Source organism: Sprattus sprattus, assembly GCF_963457725.1.
Source record: "Sprattus sprattus genome assembly, chromosome: 14".
NCBI classification, from domain to species: domain Eukaryota; kingdom Metazoa; phylum Chordata; class Actinopteri; order Clupeiformes; family Clupeidae; genus Sprattus; species Sprattus sprattus.
Window position 1 is genome coordinate 31,296,844 of NC_137912.1, and position 15,550 is coordinate 31,312,393.

Genomic DNA, 15,550 nt, shown 5'->3' on the forward strand with positions numbered 1-15,550 from the left:
ACAATTCCCGGAACTGTCACACAAAAGCCATGGCGAGTACGGGGACAAGCGCTTTAACTGTCAGTGTGAGTGATGATTTTTGGAGTAATACCTCCACGATATCCTCCAGATCAAGGCCAAAGGGACTGCAATATGCAGTGGAAGGATATATCCAAAATATTAAGATCAACAACGAAGTGGACACAACAATAATTGAAGCAAAGGCATACAGGTCTCAATAAAAAAAAATAGAAACCCTACAACCTCTTCATGAATCAAACTTTCGTGAATCAACTTTCGAGAATCAAACAGGTAGACTCTAGCTGTGAGATTGCATTATCGAGCGTATTGAAAATAGGGCCAAGTGATAACGAGGTGTGACTTTTCCCACTACAATGTTTTTGGGATGCAAATATATCACTCTTTTGAACACATAATGTTTTGGGAAGAGAAAGTTTTCATTTTGCTGGGTCTAGCAAACCTGCCGGACTACTTTCGGTTTGACCAAAACTGGACGAGAACTCTGCTCACAGGACGCTGTCGGGGGTAAGTGATGCATGATTGCATGACACTGGTGACGGGGAAGCCATACAGATTCATGTCTTAAAAACCGAACTATCCCTTTAAATGCAACAAGCACAACCTTGTAGACTAGTCATGTTATTTCACCACTGGGTAAGATCTGTATTTAATATTTCAAGCTAGCTAATAACCTCCAAAGATTATTTATTCTTATTATTTATCCCGTCTCTGGCGAGAGACTCTGGAGGTATCTAGCTAACTAGGATGGTGACAATCTAGAGAACAGTATTATGCATACCTATACTCAGCAGTATTAACAAAATTCTACAAAGAGTAAAATAAATAAACTTCATAATGGCCTTCAGTATGTTAAGCTCGAGCTAGTCTCTTCAACTAAAGTGTTACTGTTAAAATCAAAATGATAATGTTACCGTCAAAATGTTAATGTTACCATCTGTTAAATTGCATGCTGAGCTATCTTAGCTAGCGATGATAATGTTCCCGTCAGTAAAACTGTTGTAAAATTGCACGCTGAGCTATCATAGCTGGCGATAGTGAACGCCAGCAGCATACATACAAAGTGGTTGTTAAAAGTTCTGTTCAATGCTGGCGTTTGCTATCGCTAGCAAGGTTAGCTCAGCGCGCAATTTAACAGACAGTAACATTAACATTTTGACGGTCACATTAACATTTTAATTTTTAACATTAACAACTTTAGTTGGAGAGACTAGTTTTAGTGGTAATAATACAAGTATTCATGAACTATAACTGTTTGGGGATGTTCTCTCAACTAGATAGCGAGTGATCATACCTAGCGATAGCGTAGTTCGCTAGATAGATAGATAGCTGCAAGCAGCCTTCTTTACTTTGGAGCAAACATATGTGTGTTTTCAGATTTATTGAGCTGGGGCTGGGGTCTCACACACTGTTTAATCCACCGCCGGCATCTTTCCTCTGTGTTTTGGGCTATGGAAATGTGAAAAAAATGACTGGGTGCTCTAATCTCTCTGCGTACCTTTGTGTCAGATCTACAAGTCTCGTAGGCACACTGTTGACGCCTCGCTCACATTGATGCGTTGGAATGCGTTGATGCGTCAGGGTTAACGCATCCCCATTCACTTTGAATGGGGTGACGTCATCCTTTGCCGAACTGAATTGTGGCTCCGTTTGGTTTGCGCGTGTTGCGTTCCCTGCTTTGCTTGCGTCAAGGGTTGAAGAATGTTGAACTTTTAGAGAGGCAAAGCATGCGTCAGCCAATCAAATTCCCTTCCATGCATAACTGACAGCACAGGCGCTAGCCAATCATATCCCGTATATGCTCACGTCTACACAGCGGCAATCTAAAAAAAAAAAAGATGGCTGACCAAACTCCTTAGATGGTCGAATTTGTACCTACAAGTTGGTTGTTTGTCTTTTTTTTGGTTAGATTTTTTTAAAGTTACCGAGAAATAGACACTGTACAATGTAAAAACCCCTTTATTGTAACTTAAAAATACGTATCATAGGATTTGCGAGGTGTCTGAGCACCCTATCTAATGATAGCATGCTACTACTCACAGGGTAAAAGCTTGCTAGTGACGTGGTTGGTTTGTTGACCTGTCAATCTCACTATAACGTCTCCGGTATCAACAGAACCCCAAGCGCCAGACTCCTCCTCCGCCTTCCGTTGGATCAACGCATTCCAACGCATCAATGTGAGGGAGGCGTTAACCATGCTGCTCAGACCTCAAAGGTGTCGGACCTTCTTCTCCTAGCGGTTGCTAAGGGAGGATTTTCACGATCGGTCAATTGGGGCCGAGTCCATTCACGCGTGTATCAGTGCTGGCCAATACACATACACATAGCCAACTTATATTACCGTTTCCAAGGGCTCGAACGGGGGACCTGTGAGCGCCCGTAACACAACCAGCAGATCCCAAGAGGGCAAAAGGTGCCTGACAGGTACCCTAAGACGCCTCACCCCAGCCATAAAGCGTGACACCAATGAGTGGCTACCGGGGGATTTGCCATTGACAGGCAGGCGGAGATGGCTGCTAAGTATACTTGATAGTAGAAGCAGCCTTTCCCTCGTCATATAATTGCTGTAAGAATTCCAGGATGATGCCCAGTGCGCAGTCAATGGGGTCGTGCTGACGCGCGACGCACCAGCGCTCGAACATGCGCCACTTGAGCGTATACAGAGATCGGGTAGACGTTGCCCGAGCGCTGCATTGTATTCACCACTTCCAGGTGCCAGGCTCTGAGCTGCCACAGCTCTGGCCTGGGATGCCAGACTATTCCGTGAGCCTGCGAGAGGAGATATCTGCGCAGAGGCAGCTCCCAGGGAGGCTGCACTGTCATTTTGATTAAATCTGCTAACCACCCCTGATTGGGCCAATAGGGCGCTATCAATATCAGTGCTATGCCCTCCTCCGCCAACCTGCACACTACCTGCTGTAGAAGAGGGATCGGAGGAAAAGCGTACAGACGCATGTTGGGCCATTGCTGGCTCAGCGCCTCTACGCCTAGTGGAGGGTTGTCGCCCCCCAGCGAAAACCACAGAGGGCAGCAGGTGTTCTGCCTGTTCGCGAACAGGTCCACCTGCGCCCAGTAAAATCACAGCCAAATCTGATCGACCAACTGACGGTGGAGGCTACAGTCCGCTGCACGAGGGTTGCCCCTCGACAATAGGTCTGTTCCATAATTGAGGTGACCTGGAATGTGAACTGCTTTGAGAGAGCGAACATGGTCCGCTTCCCACAAAAGTAAGCGGTTTGCCCATAGGGAAAGCGCAGGGGAACGCACTCCCCCTTGGCGATTTATGTATACCATGGCGGACGTGTTGTCCATTCTGACGAGTACATGTTGCCCGCTTAGCATGAGTAGGAAGTGCCGAAGAGCCAGAAAAACGGTTCTAACACATTTATATGTGATGCGGCCTGCGCTGAAGACCAGCGACCGTTCACAGATTCCCCTTCGCAGATCGCACCCCATCCTGTAGTGGAGGCGTCTGTGGTTACGACAATGAGGCGTGTCACTATGCCTAGTGAGGCAGCTGCCGAGAGGAAATGCGGTGTTCGCCAGATGGCTAAGGCTTTCCAGCATCTGCGATCTACTGTGATCATGTGGAACTTGTCTCAGGGAAAGATACCACCCCTGAAACGCCGTGCATGCAGCATCCCCAGCAGGAGCGCTATAGCAGTGGCTGCCATCAATCCCAACAGCCCTGATGACATCTATTCGGGCCTGAGACAGACCGACAGTCATTGAGACAGAGTTTACTGTCATGCCTAGGAAATGAGCGGCTTGCCGTGGCCATAACACGCTCTTCTCCCTGTTGACAACAAATCTGAGGCGATGCAGGTGTGCCCCCACGAGATGGCACTCTCGCACCACCTCTGCCTCTGAGCGAGATGCCAGTAACCAATCGTCCAGATAATTGAAGAGGCGAATGCCTGATTTTCGTAACGGGGCGATGGCAGCTTCTACGCACTTTGTAAAAACTCTCTGAGCTAGGGACAGGCCGAAAGGAAGTGTGTGGAATTGGTACGCTATTCCGCCGAATGCAAATCTCAGATATCTTTGGTGTCTGGGATGAATCGGTATGTGGAAATATGCGTCCTTTAAATGTATTGTGATCAGCCAATCGTTTGGCTTTATGAACTGAACAAGACAGCGTGGAGTTAACATTTGGAACTTCAACGACATCAGTGCTTTGTTCAACACACGTAGATCTAATATAGGGCGGTAATTTCCGTCCTTTTTTCGGGACAAGAAAATACCTGTTGTAGTGGCCATAGTTTTCTTCCTCTGGTGGCACTACGCTTATAGCCCTCTTTGTGAGGCTGGCTCGAACGAGTCGTCCAACAGACTCTCTCCCTCCAGCTCCTCGAGCTGGTCGTCAAACTCGGTCGGCAGCTCAGCCGCCTCCGCAGTCACCGCGACTGGGGCAAGCGAGCGTGCCGGAGACGGGCAGGTGGACACTGCAGCCGCCCTCGGGCGACTGCCTGAGCCCACACTGCCCAAGGGGTGAGAGGAGATCCGCCCGACCGGGGACACCTTCCTGGACGGCGGGGCTGCACCCTCACAATGTCCCAGTAGCTAAGACGTTTTGTGACTCGTGCCATCGTCATGGCGGCACAGAGCGCACACGTGGCAGGGATCTGACAAAGCCGCTTCAGCATGTGCCCTGCCGAGGCAGAGCACGCAGCAGCGGTGACGGTCTCCCTTGTCGCGGGAATGTCCACAGTCCGGGTAGGTCTTAGACAATATCTGAAATGAAATAGAGTTAGCAAAGAGAACTATCACAACGTAGCACGTTGCACAGCAGTGGTTAGACGGCAAGTCGAAGACGAGCGTGGTAACCAGCTAGACAGGCGTTGAACTATTATGGAGAGATGTCTCAAAAGTATTCGTAAATGCAAGTACCATGATCCACAAATGTTTCACGATTTACAAAAGTGTTTTGCGATCCACACAAACAAAATTCTTACTCGTGATTTGTAAGTTGGCATTTACATAAATGTGCTATGATTTGTACACATAGATGTCCATTCGTAAATATATCGTTTGTTATTTCTTAAAATACGTAACATTTCGTGTGTGCATTTCTCATGGTCTGTCATTTGTAAATCTACAATTTGAGTGTGAAGTGTGGAATCTGCATTTGTGGATCGCCCAATACACGCGTGCAATCATTCTTCCTGTGATTTTGAGACAAATTTTTCGGTTTTGAGACATGGCTTTCTGATCCACAAATACAAGCCTGCCCCCCCGCAACCCCTCCTTTTCGACAGTGCCAACCTATCCGGTACGTGGCAGTGGTGTCCTCTGCCTTGTAGTCAGGTGGCTTAACAACGCGATCGTGACCGGGGTGATAAAAGCATGAAATTTGGCACACCATTAGCTTTTACCCTACCAAATAATATTAGAAGGGTGAATCTGCTCGTTTTTTCGTTTTAAGGAGATTTTAAGCACATGACATCTAAGAGGCCCTGGACAACGTCAACTAAAATGTTATATCACGTTATGAACGCAGTCCTTACTGATGACAGATGAGGTGCTCTCGCATAGAAACGTGAGCGGGGAGCCAAGCTGTTGCTTCACTAAATAGGCCTATATGCTTAATCAATACGTTATTTGAAGTCATGAAAGGCGATATCAAGATATGCGTTAGGCTACCTGTGGTACGATTTTCAAAACTGTTTTATTTTTTTGCCTAGAAATGCTCACCAAATAAGTAATAAAACTGTTATTCATGCATGTTTGTGTTTTCTAGTTTGTTTTGTATATATATTGGTTTAAACAAAGTAGCACAATTAAATTAAACAGACAGAAATACCATGCGGGAGCTCATCCTAGATTGCAGTTCCTGTGGTACAATGACAACATAAATAGCCTTCACAGCAAGTTTTTTTCAACATTGAGAACTGACTTGTTTTCAAATAATCTATGTTTCCAGTGTATTTCGCTTACAGGCTTCTCTACACCTTTCATGACTTCAAATAACGTATTGATTAAGCATATAGGCCTATTCAGTGAAGCAACAGCTTGGCTCCCCGCTCACGTTTCTATGCGAGAGCACCTCATCTGTTATCATGAGAGTAAAAAACAAGTAACGATAAAATCAAATAAATACTGATATTTTTCTACTGATCTGTGCTGTAAATGTATTTTTCTGCAGGATTGCAATCATTTCGAGCATTTTTATTTTCGCAATCTATGAATTTGCGCATGTCCTGTTCAAACAGACAGGAGACAGCGAGACTGTGAGGCAGCGACGAGCTGTGCCTCATCTCAGATTGCGCAGATTTACCCTCCAATACAGCCCTGGATTTAACATAATATTTTGATCGAACGAGTTGCAATAAAGTGCACATTAAGGAAAGTAAGGACTGCGTTCATAACGTGATATAACATTTTAGTTGACGTTGTCTAGAGCCTCTTAGATGTCATGTGCTTAAAATCTCCTTAAAACGAAAAAGAGCAGTTTCACTTCTAATATTATTTGGTAGGGTAAAAGCAAACTGTGTGCCAAATTTCATGCTTTTATCACCCCGGTCACGATCGCGTTGTTAAGCCACCTGACAACAAGGCAGAGGACAATACTGCCACCTACCGGATAGGTTGGCACTGTCGAAAAGGAGGGGGGGGGGGGGGGGGGGAGGAGGCTTGTATTTGTGGATCAGAAAGCCAGTCTCAAAACCGAAAAATTTGTCTAAAATTACGTCGTAGGAGGAAGGATTGCACGCGTGTATTGGGCGATCGACAAATGCAGATTCAACACTTCACACGCGAATTGTAGATTTACAAATGACAGACCATGAGAAATGCACACACGAAATGTTAAGTATTTTAAGAAATTACAAACGATATATTTACGAATGGACATCTATGTGTGCAAATCATAGCACATTTATGTAAATGCCAACTTACAAATCACGAGTAAGAATTTTGTTTTTGTGGATTGCAAAACACATTTGTAAATCGTGAAACATTTGTGGATCATGGTACTTGCATTTACGAATACTTTTGAAACATATCTCTCTCCATAAATTATCCTTGTAGCACTCAGAGCTAGTAAGGGAATTAAATCCGACGACTCACCAACTCGAACGAGTAAAATAGCACACAAGAATTAGCAACAACGCTGAGCGAATGAAGTGACGAGGTCTTAACTTCGAAAAGCGAAGACACGAAATAGGCAGAGCGACGTCATCACCGCCTATTTAAGGGCACCTGAGGGGGCGGGCTCAGGACGGTGATTCGTCGCAATTCGGCCTTCCGGCGTGAATATATTGTGCTTCGATTGGTCCATAACAGAGTCATGTCCCAATTGTTACATTGCAGTCTACTGTGATAGGGAACTTGTATGGATCAAGCATTTGTGGGACAAGCAGCACAGCTGATTATGTGGGTAGCGCCCAAGTAAAAGTTTTCAAAATTCTTTGCCGATGCTAAACGGTGTATCCTTCTGTTGGAATTGACTCCTGTTGAGTTGTTTGGTGGATTGGATGATTGAACTCTCGATAAGTAACAAGGAACAAGCAAGACATAAGGGCAATACACCATCAGGAGCCTCAGTAGCCGGTGGAAGATCCATAGGCAGCCACAACAGCCTGGGCACACATTGCTGTGGGATGGCATTCCATTCCTCAACCAGGAGTCGTTGCAGGTCAGCCAGTGTGGTTGTGTTGGACACTCTAACACATACAGCACGCCCAAGCTGATCCCACAAGTGTTCAATTGGGTTGAGGTCTGGACTCATGGCAGGACATCCCATTCTCTCTACTCCCACACTCTGAAGGTAGTCTGTGATAACCCTGTCTTGATTGTTCCTAGTTACTGATCGAGAGTTTAATCATCCATTTCAACTTGACAAAATTCCATGACTTTCGTTCACCATCACACTGGTGTGTGGTACCTTATTATGCATTATTCTAACATGATAACACGCAATAACTAAAAGTGAAAACACGAAAAGTGTGATGTCTAGTAAAAAACATTTCTTGTGGGCTCATAGTTTCATTCATAACATTTGCTGGAATGTTTGCACTGGTTTTATCACCTCCAAAGACTTCAGGGTGTTATTGCAGCCAAAGCTATGTTAGTTATTTTAGTACACAAATAGAACATACAGTACATGGTCTTAGGTGGGAGATCTGTGCATTGCAATGTATTTTGTGCCATAGTATAGTTTCAGTTCATTCAAGGGGTGTCAAAGTTAGCACAATTTTGCATTACATTTTCGAGGAACAAACTAGTTTCATGTTTGTCCTCAGAGATTCAAACCAATGAGGTCCATGTTCTGTCATCATGAAGGTGTGGTATATGTAGCCAGCTCATGCTGCCAATGGACAGTAACTGCAGTGCCTGACTCTGAACACTGCCACGTCTTCCTCAAGCTGTTTTGGCCTATCTGAAGTTAAACGCAGTTTATGGCTCAGTGTAAGGATATCTTATATCTTCTTAGATCTTTGAGTGCAATGTGTAGAGTTAATGTTTGCTGTTTTGGATTGTTGCCTAGCAGTCTATATAGCTTTGCTTGGATTGTTCTCTGTCTGGTTACTGTTTCTTGAACTCAGCCTGTGATCTGAATACAATCTCTTCTCTGTCTGGTTACTGTTTCTTGATCTCAGCCTGTGATCTGAATACAATCTCTTCTCTGTCTGGTTACTGTTTCTTGAACTCAGCCTGTGATCTGAATACAATCTCTTCTCTGTCTGGTTACTGTTTCTTGAACTCAGCCTGTGTACTGAATACGATCTCTGTCTCGTCCCCTGTACAATTTCCCCATTGGACATTTTTGTGGACTCGACAGTTTTGTTGCACTTTTGAGGCATGCCTGAAAACTGTATATCTTTGGTTAGGCAAACATGCCCAAACACATACTTCACTTCTGCTTGAGTGTTCATGAGTTGCTCCTCCGAGCCAGACATAGTGACTGAGTCCAGGTCTGTAAGTTGTATTCCACCTAAATCAGAGATAGACAATGTGACCGAGACAGGGAATATAAAACATAACACAGTAGGTTTGATGAAAGGATTATTTTTGACTGTGTGAAGTGATGTGTAACCTGATAATATAATAATCTCCAAATAATGCAATAACTTTATTATGTTCATTTACTAATATACTTATTGTAAAAAATGGGTTTGGGTTAAAAGGCTAGTGTTTTTGTGTTTTTCAATTTTTGAGTATTAAAACCATACATTAGATCTATAAATACAGATTTGGTTTCTGATAAAGGCCCACTCATAACACGTTTTAAATTCAGATTCCATTAACAGCCCTAACACACACATTAGACTTCAGCCCAACAAAGCGTCAGGTTAAGTTACACTTTTGTGTCATTTCATGCGAAATCGCCTACAGGTTCGCACATGACCCCTCACACAATTTTCCCACACACTGTCCTAAGCGTATTTCTAAAAAAAAATGTTTTAACACTGTTGAAACTATGTTTTCTACCATGACTAACTTCAACTTGTAGGATCTAAATTTGAAGATTTTAACCTATCCTTAACGATTATGCATTGTAATAAGTACCTACGTGTTTTTCCTACAGCATAAGGCAAATATTGCAATTTGAAGCCGAGGTTAAGGTCCAAAATTATGCAAGCAATACAATTCCATGAATCCTGTATAAATATAAAGGATTAGATGTCAAAGTTGGCAATAAGCTAGGATGCTGACATTTTGCTCATATTTACAAAGATTTGCCCATCTTTGAAATATCCATATTTCAGGCCATAGGATCCCTAGCAATTTTGTGGCTGCTGGTTTAAGCGTTCTAACTCAATACATTTAGATCCAAAAATATCTCAAATAGGGTCCAGAGGGCCTGAGGTTTTCTTTTATAGTTTCCTGTTAAAAGGAAAAGGAACGTTTTTTTCTTGCCACGATTGCCTACGTGCTTGTTCTGGGGGGGGGGGGGGGGGGGACTCAGTGCTTGTCCTGGGGGGGTGCCTACGTGCTTGTCCTGGGGGGGTGCCTACGTGCTTGTTCTGGGGGGGTGCCTACGTGCTTGTTCTGGGGGGGTGCCTACGTGCTTGTTCTGGTGGGGTGCCTACGTGCTTGTTCTGGGGGGCTGCCTATGTGCTTGTTCTGGGGGGCTGCCTACGTGCTTGTTCTGGTGGGGTGCCTACGTGCTTGTTCTGGGGGGCTGCCTATGTGCTTGTTCTGGTGGGGTTGTCAGTTTGTTATGGTGCTAGGTAAATGCATAACATTGTATTGAATTGAGAGCTGTGTTTGTTTTTCAATTTTTGCATGGATGACCTGTGGCATGAATGTACTTCCATAGACATATGATCAACCTAAAAATGTTATATAATCCCAATAATGCACACATTATGAGGTGGAAAGAGTTATTTCATTTCCAGGCCCTGCTAAATGACTGTAAAACTCTTATATTACTGGGTTACACATATTATAACATAGGATCAGATGTCCTTATAATTGTGTTTCTAAGGATCTTGTGTGTTACCAGGATAACTTACCTTTGAACAGAGTAATTTCTGCTGCAGGTTTAGCATCAGAAGCCGTACACATCACTGTGTACTCTTTACCTGCTACCCAAGGCTCGCTTGACTCCAGTTCGATGTATGGCTTTAAGGGTGGAACTAACAGAGAGGAAAATTATGACGTGTGGTCAACATATGAACGTGGTGAGACAATGATGAACTTCTGTTCGAGTCACTCTAAGCTCTCAGTGTTTTGAATTTGAATTTTTAAATTGTGCCATTGATTATTGTAAAACAGTATATTTGCATCTCAAAAACTGTGTTGCTATATAAAAGCTAGACAAATTCAATGCAAAATGACTCATTTATGTAAAGCGCCACATGAGCAAATTGAATGCAATTCTCTATACAGATCACTGGCACAACTTAACCCAGGCCCTTTGGAACAAATCACCCCAGTCCCACCTTTTAGGAAAAAATGCATCATCCAGCTGATTTGAGCTAAAATCATGCTAGCCATCTAGACTCGTAGTGTAGCTTACCAAAGCACTTAAACTTGTGTGAAACGTTTTCAAACTTGTCTAAACCTGTTTAGACATAACAATAAAAAAACCGTGATCATAGAAATGTTACTATGGAAGGCAAAAAACAGTTTTTTTTTTAACTTAAATGTGCTTATCTCTCATGCAAAGAGGCTCTCTTCTTTGCAGGATGAGTTAAATGGCTGACTTTTCACAAATGTGTGGCACAACTTCCCCGCTGCCACAAATCACCCCACTCTCCCCTACTGTTTAGGTGATAAAAGTACCTCTTGACCTAGGTTAAACCTACCCACAAAACCTATTTATGAGCAATTTTGGAACTTTCATTCATTCATGACACAGACTAGATCTATTTAGGCAGTGAAGAGTTTTGGGGCATTTATGTGCTTTGTCATGCTAAAAGATGCTTTGTTGTCTAATGTGTTAAAGTGATTTAGCTTACTCTGCACATTTAGCCATGCAGTTTGTGAGATGATTGCTGAACTGCTCTCTGACTGTCCAGCTTGGCATTCATAAGCGGCATCATCCTCCAAGGCCACATCCTCAATCAGCAAATGGTATTCCCCTGGAAGTAGAAGTGGAATTTTAAACATGTCTGATCAAACCAACAGTCATTTATAACAAGGTGGACAGTTGTCCATTATATTTTATCCTGGCAAAGCTCTGTGCTTATAAAGTAAAGTAGGTACTCTAATGCTGACCATAACCAGGACTATGCATTTCATACTCATTTTAAAATAACTGAGGGCCTGATTTACTAACAGGATTGCGCCCATTTAAGACGTAAAATAGCGGGTGTAAACATACAGCGGTATTTACAAAGGAGGCGTATTTGAGTAGAAGCCCAGATTTCCGCTGCTGGGAGGGTATAAGAAAAAAATGGGTGTGTGCCGCTAAGAGGTGGGAGGAGAGGTGTTAAGTGCGCCTAATTATCAGGGACATGCACAGGTATTTTGAAGGGCAGTTCCTCTGCCCTGGAAAACAGGGGCAGCACAATATGTTTTTCACCGCCGCTGCCACGCCCCCGTCATGTTATCGCAAATTTTCACAATATAATTTTAAACTGTCACTTACAACGGCTGCCACGCCCCCGTCATGTAATCGCAGATTTTCACAATATAATTTTTAACTGTCACTTACCGCGGCTTCGACGCCCCCGTCATGTAGTTGCACATTTTCACAATATCATTTTAAACTCTACTTTACCGCAGCTGCCACGCCCCGTCATGTAATCGCAAATTTTCACAATATAATTTTATACTGTCACTTACCGCGGCTGCCACGACCCTTCATGTAATCGCAAATTTTCACAATATCATTGAAGACTCTAATTTACCGCGGCTGCCAAGCCCCCGTCATATAATCGCACATTTTCACAATGTCATTTTAAACTCTCACTAACCGCCGCTGCTGCTCCCCCGTCATCTGATCGCAAATATATACTGTATATTTCTTTCAGAGGGGCAACTTATTTCCTTCGGAGGGGCAACTTCGGTCGAGAGGGCAAACGGGCAGTTGCCCAAGCAACCTTAGCACACTCATGTGCACATCCCTGCTAATTATGTATTCCGTGGTATTTACTAAAACTGCCTGGCGAGAGTGCGTCTCAAATTTGCGGGATAATTATGCGCCTCATAAAAGCACGTCTTAACCAGGAAGCACATTTTGATTGAGTCTGAAAACTTAGATATGGCAGCAGTTATTAGAGCAAGGCGAAGACGCGCAGAAAGAATTTTTTCAACACGACTAACACTTTTCCAAAATTGTAGAGCCAGAGCAGCATATTCATTTCACCTTCCATGTTTATTTTGACGTTATAACCAAAATAAGTGCCACGGCAACCGAACGTCTGAACTTGAGTTTCCCCTGCCCTGTCCACACTACAAGTCCAGTTTATAAATGTATCCGCCAAGGGCAGCGTTTTTGAAAAGCATTGTTTTCAGTGTTGGAATACACCGTTTTAAAGTAATGGGTATATTCCTACCAGACTATTAAACGGGATGCTATGGGCAGTTAACCTGGCTATTAACTATCCTAGCTATCTCTAGCTTAGGGAACCATCTTAACAGTTTGCAGTTGCCTATGTGTGATAAACTCATGTTAATATGTGTAAATATGAACTTGTGAACATAAAGTCATTAATATGAAGCTGCACAGGCACACTTAGGGGTATCCATAGCAACCCAGAAACTCAATGTTCATTGAAAAGTTTAATTTCCCAAAATCAGCTCACCAATAAAGGACAGTCATGAACTTAAAGTGATCACAACTTTTAATGTAAACGGAAAAATATTAAGAGATTCAATATTTACCCTGGTTAGTTTGCTGTAACCTCGTCAACCAAAAGCTCTAATTCTAATTTTAACTCATCATCCATGGTGGCAGGAAAACGCAGGCTATGTCTACCCTATTTTAGCGTGGCGCTATTGACACTAATGGGCGGTGTTATATAATCAGTTTGTATTCCCTAATAAACAAAATTTCACGCTCATAAGTGTCTCAAACGTTTCTGTATTCTTTCAAACCAAAAGGACAAACAAAGATTGCGGTGACAAATTGCCACGCATCAAACAAATACCGACCGCCACATGAGCCTTGTCCATTGTCCACAGTGCTTGTATGTCCATCCAAAGAAGAAATATCCCAAATAAGAAAGTCAGAGTAATCCGTATGGAACAGGTTTAAATCCGTAGTTGTGCTGGTGGAGAAAACCGAATCTCCCGGCCTATGTGCTCCGACGGTCCTACTGTCGGGGAAAAGAAAACCTTTTGCAAAAGGGACGCCAACGGCTCCCTTTTCTGTCAATCGCCTGTGGCCCAAAACGCTGCAACTCTCCCGTAACACTCTCTCGTTTCTCTCTCCAACGCCATTCATCTCCCTCTCCCGTGCTCTGTTCCGTTTTCCCTACCTACCGTACCTACCATCCTTAGTGTGAGTATGTAGGGTGTTCCGTTTTCCGATTTCCCATTTCCGCGTCGAAAAGAAGTATACCCAAAGGACCCTGTACTCATAACGGTCAAAACGCTGAGTGTGGAAGCAGGGTACACTGTCCATTCTCAACGGCCGCCATCTTGTCAACGTAGCGGAAGAGGCGGACCCAGGCAGAGCCGCTCAGTTCGAAAAAGTCGAACGCGGGGCTTGTCGCGATCGTAATTTCCGGTAAGTGCACCACGGAGTATTAGATTTGGAGCAGCACTCACCTGCTGAGAATCTGCGTACCTAGTGAGTGTGTACTGTGTACTCTGTATAAGTATAGGTACGGTAGGTACGGTAGGTAGGGAAAATGGAACACAGGGCCGGTCACCACACTTCCGGGAACTTTATCCTCCTCCCGAGTTCCCCGGTTGACCTCTTAACGAACACTACACGTTTATTTTTTATCCAGTGTTCTAAATAACCCCTCATTGATGACATGACCAAATATCATATACAGTCGTGTGAAAATACATAAACAAAGTAGAAATGAAATATAAATGCAGGTACATCACAGCGGGGTTAGGCGCTAATTACAAGACGACGTTCTTGTTTGATAAATTGGATGATAAATAGGATGAAAAACACCGTGCAGTAATTTGCGCTTTGGCAAAGGTGCAGATCAAGCTTCGGTCGCAATGACGACAACGTCAAATCTAGTGACAGAAGTGCTGGAATTCATGCTGCTACTAACAGAGTGCCAAGAACTTACATAGCCTAAGTCATTACCACAGTAACCCATGCAGATGATACACTTTCATAGCCTACGTCATTACCACGGCAACCAATGCAGATGATACACTTCCGTAGCCTACGTCATTACCACGGCAACCCATGCAGATGATACACTTCCGTAGCCTACGTCATTACCACAGCAACCCATGCAGATGACACTCTTACACAGCCTATGTCATTACCACAGCAACCCATGCAGATGATACAAATCCCATCTGATCACTTAAAAATAATTGTGACAGTCATCTTAACAAAGATGCCTATCGTACCCCCTCAGAACTAGTTGTTTAAGAACTTGTGATTCTCCTCTTTCAAACGTGGTGAACGATGTTATTACTGCCTTGGACAATAAGCAACATTGTGCCGCACTATTTGTGGACCTCTCAAAGGCCTTTGACACTGTTGACCACCATCTGCTTTTACATAAATTGTCACTTATCGGCTTTGACGATATGAGCCTACAGTGGTTCAAAAGATATCTCACTGGTCGCTCCCAATGTGTCAAGGTGGGCAAAATAATATCACCTTTTTTAGATATTGTCAAGGGGGTACCCCAAGGCTCTGTCCTTGGGCCTTTACTTTTTATTATTTATATCAATGAAATTGCCTCCACACTCACTCCACTTTGTCAAGTTCACCTTGCGGATGACACAGTCCTGTAGCCTACTGTACTGCCCCAAACATTGACTCTGCCATAAACAGTGTTGGGAAAGTTCACTTTCTACATGAACTAGTTCAGTTTATAGTTCACACATTTAAAAATGAACTAGTTAGTGTGCTTGCCCGAATTGTTCTTCATAAGTTTTCTTTCTTTATTTATTAATTTTTTCTCCCCGTTTTTCTTGCAGCTAACTACTC

At 43.5% G+C, this 15,550-nt stretch overlaps 1 protein-coding gene across 1 annotated transcript in view; it reads right to left on the reverse strand.

Moving 5' to 3' along the window:
* The window catches only part of nphs1 (NPHS1 adhesion molecule, nephrin), a gene marked incomplete at both ends in the record, with an annotated part of 198,028 nt that overhangs the window by 167,644 nt on the left and 14,834 nt on the right, over positions 1 to 15,550 (reverse strand). The window contains 3 exons of the mRNA XM_080851765.1: positions 8,872 to 8,953; positions 10,479 to 10,601; positions 11,427 to 11,549. Coding sequence (XP_080707891.1) covers positions 8,872 to 8,953; positions 10,479 to 10,601; positions 11,427 to 11,549 — 328 coding nt within the window. The remainder of the gene's footprint in view (positions 1 to 8,871; positions 8,954 to 10,478; positions 10,602 to 11,426; positions 11,550 to 15,550) is intronic.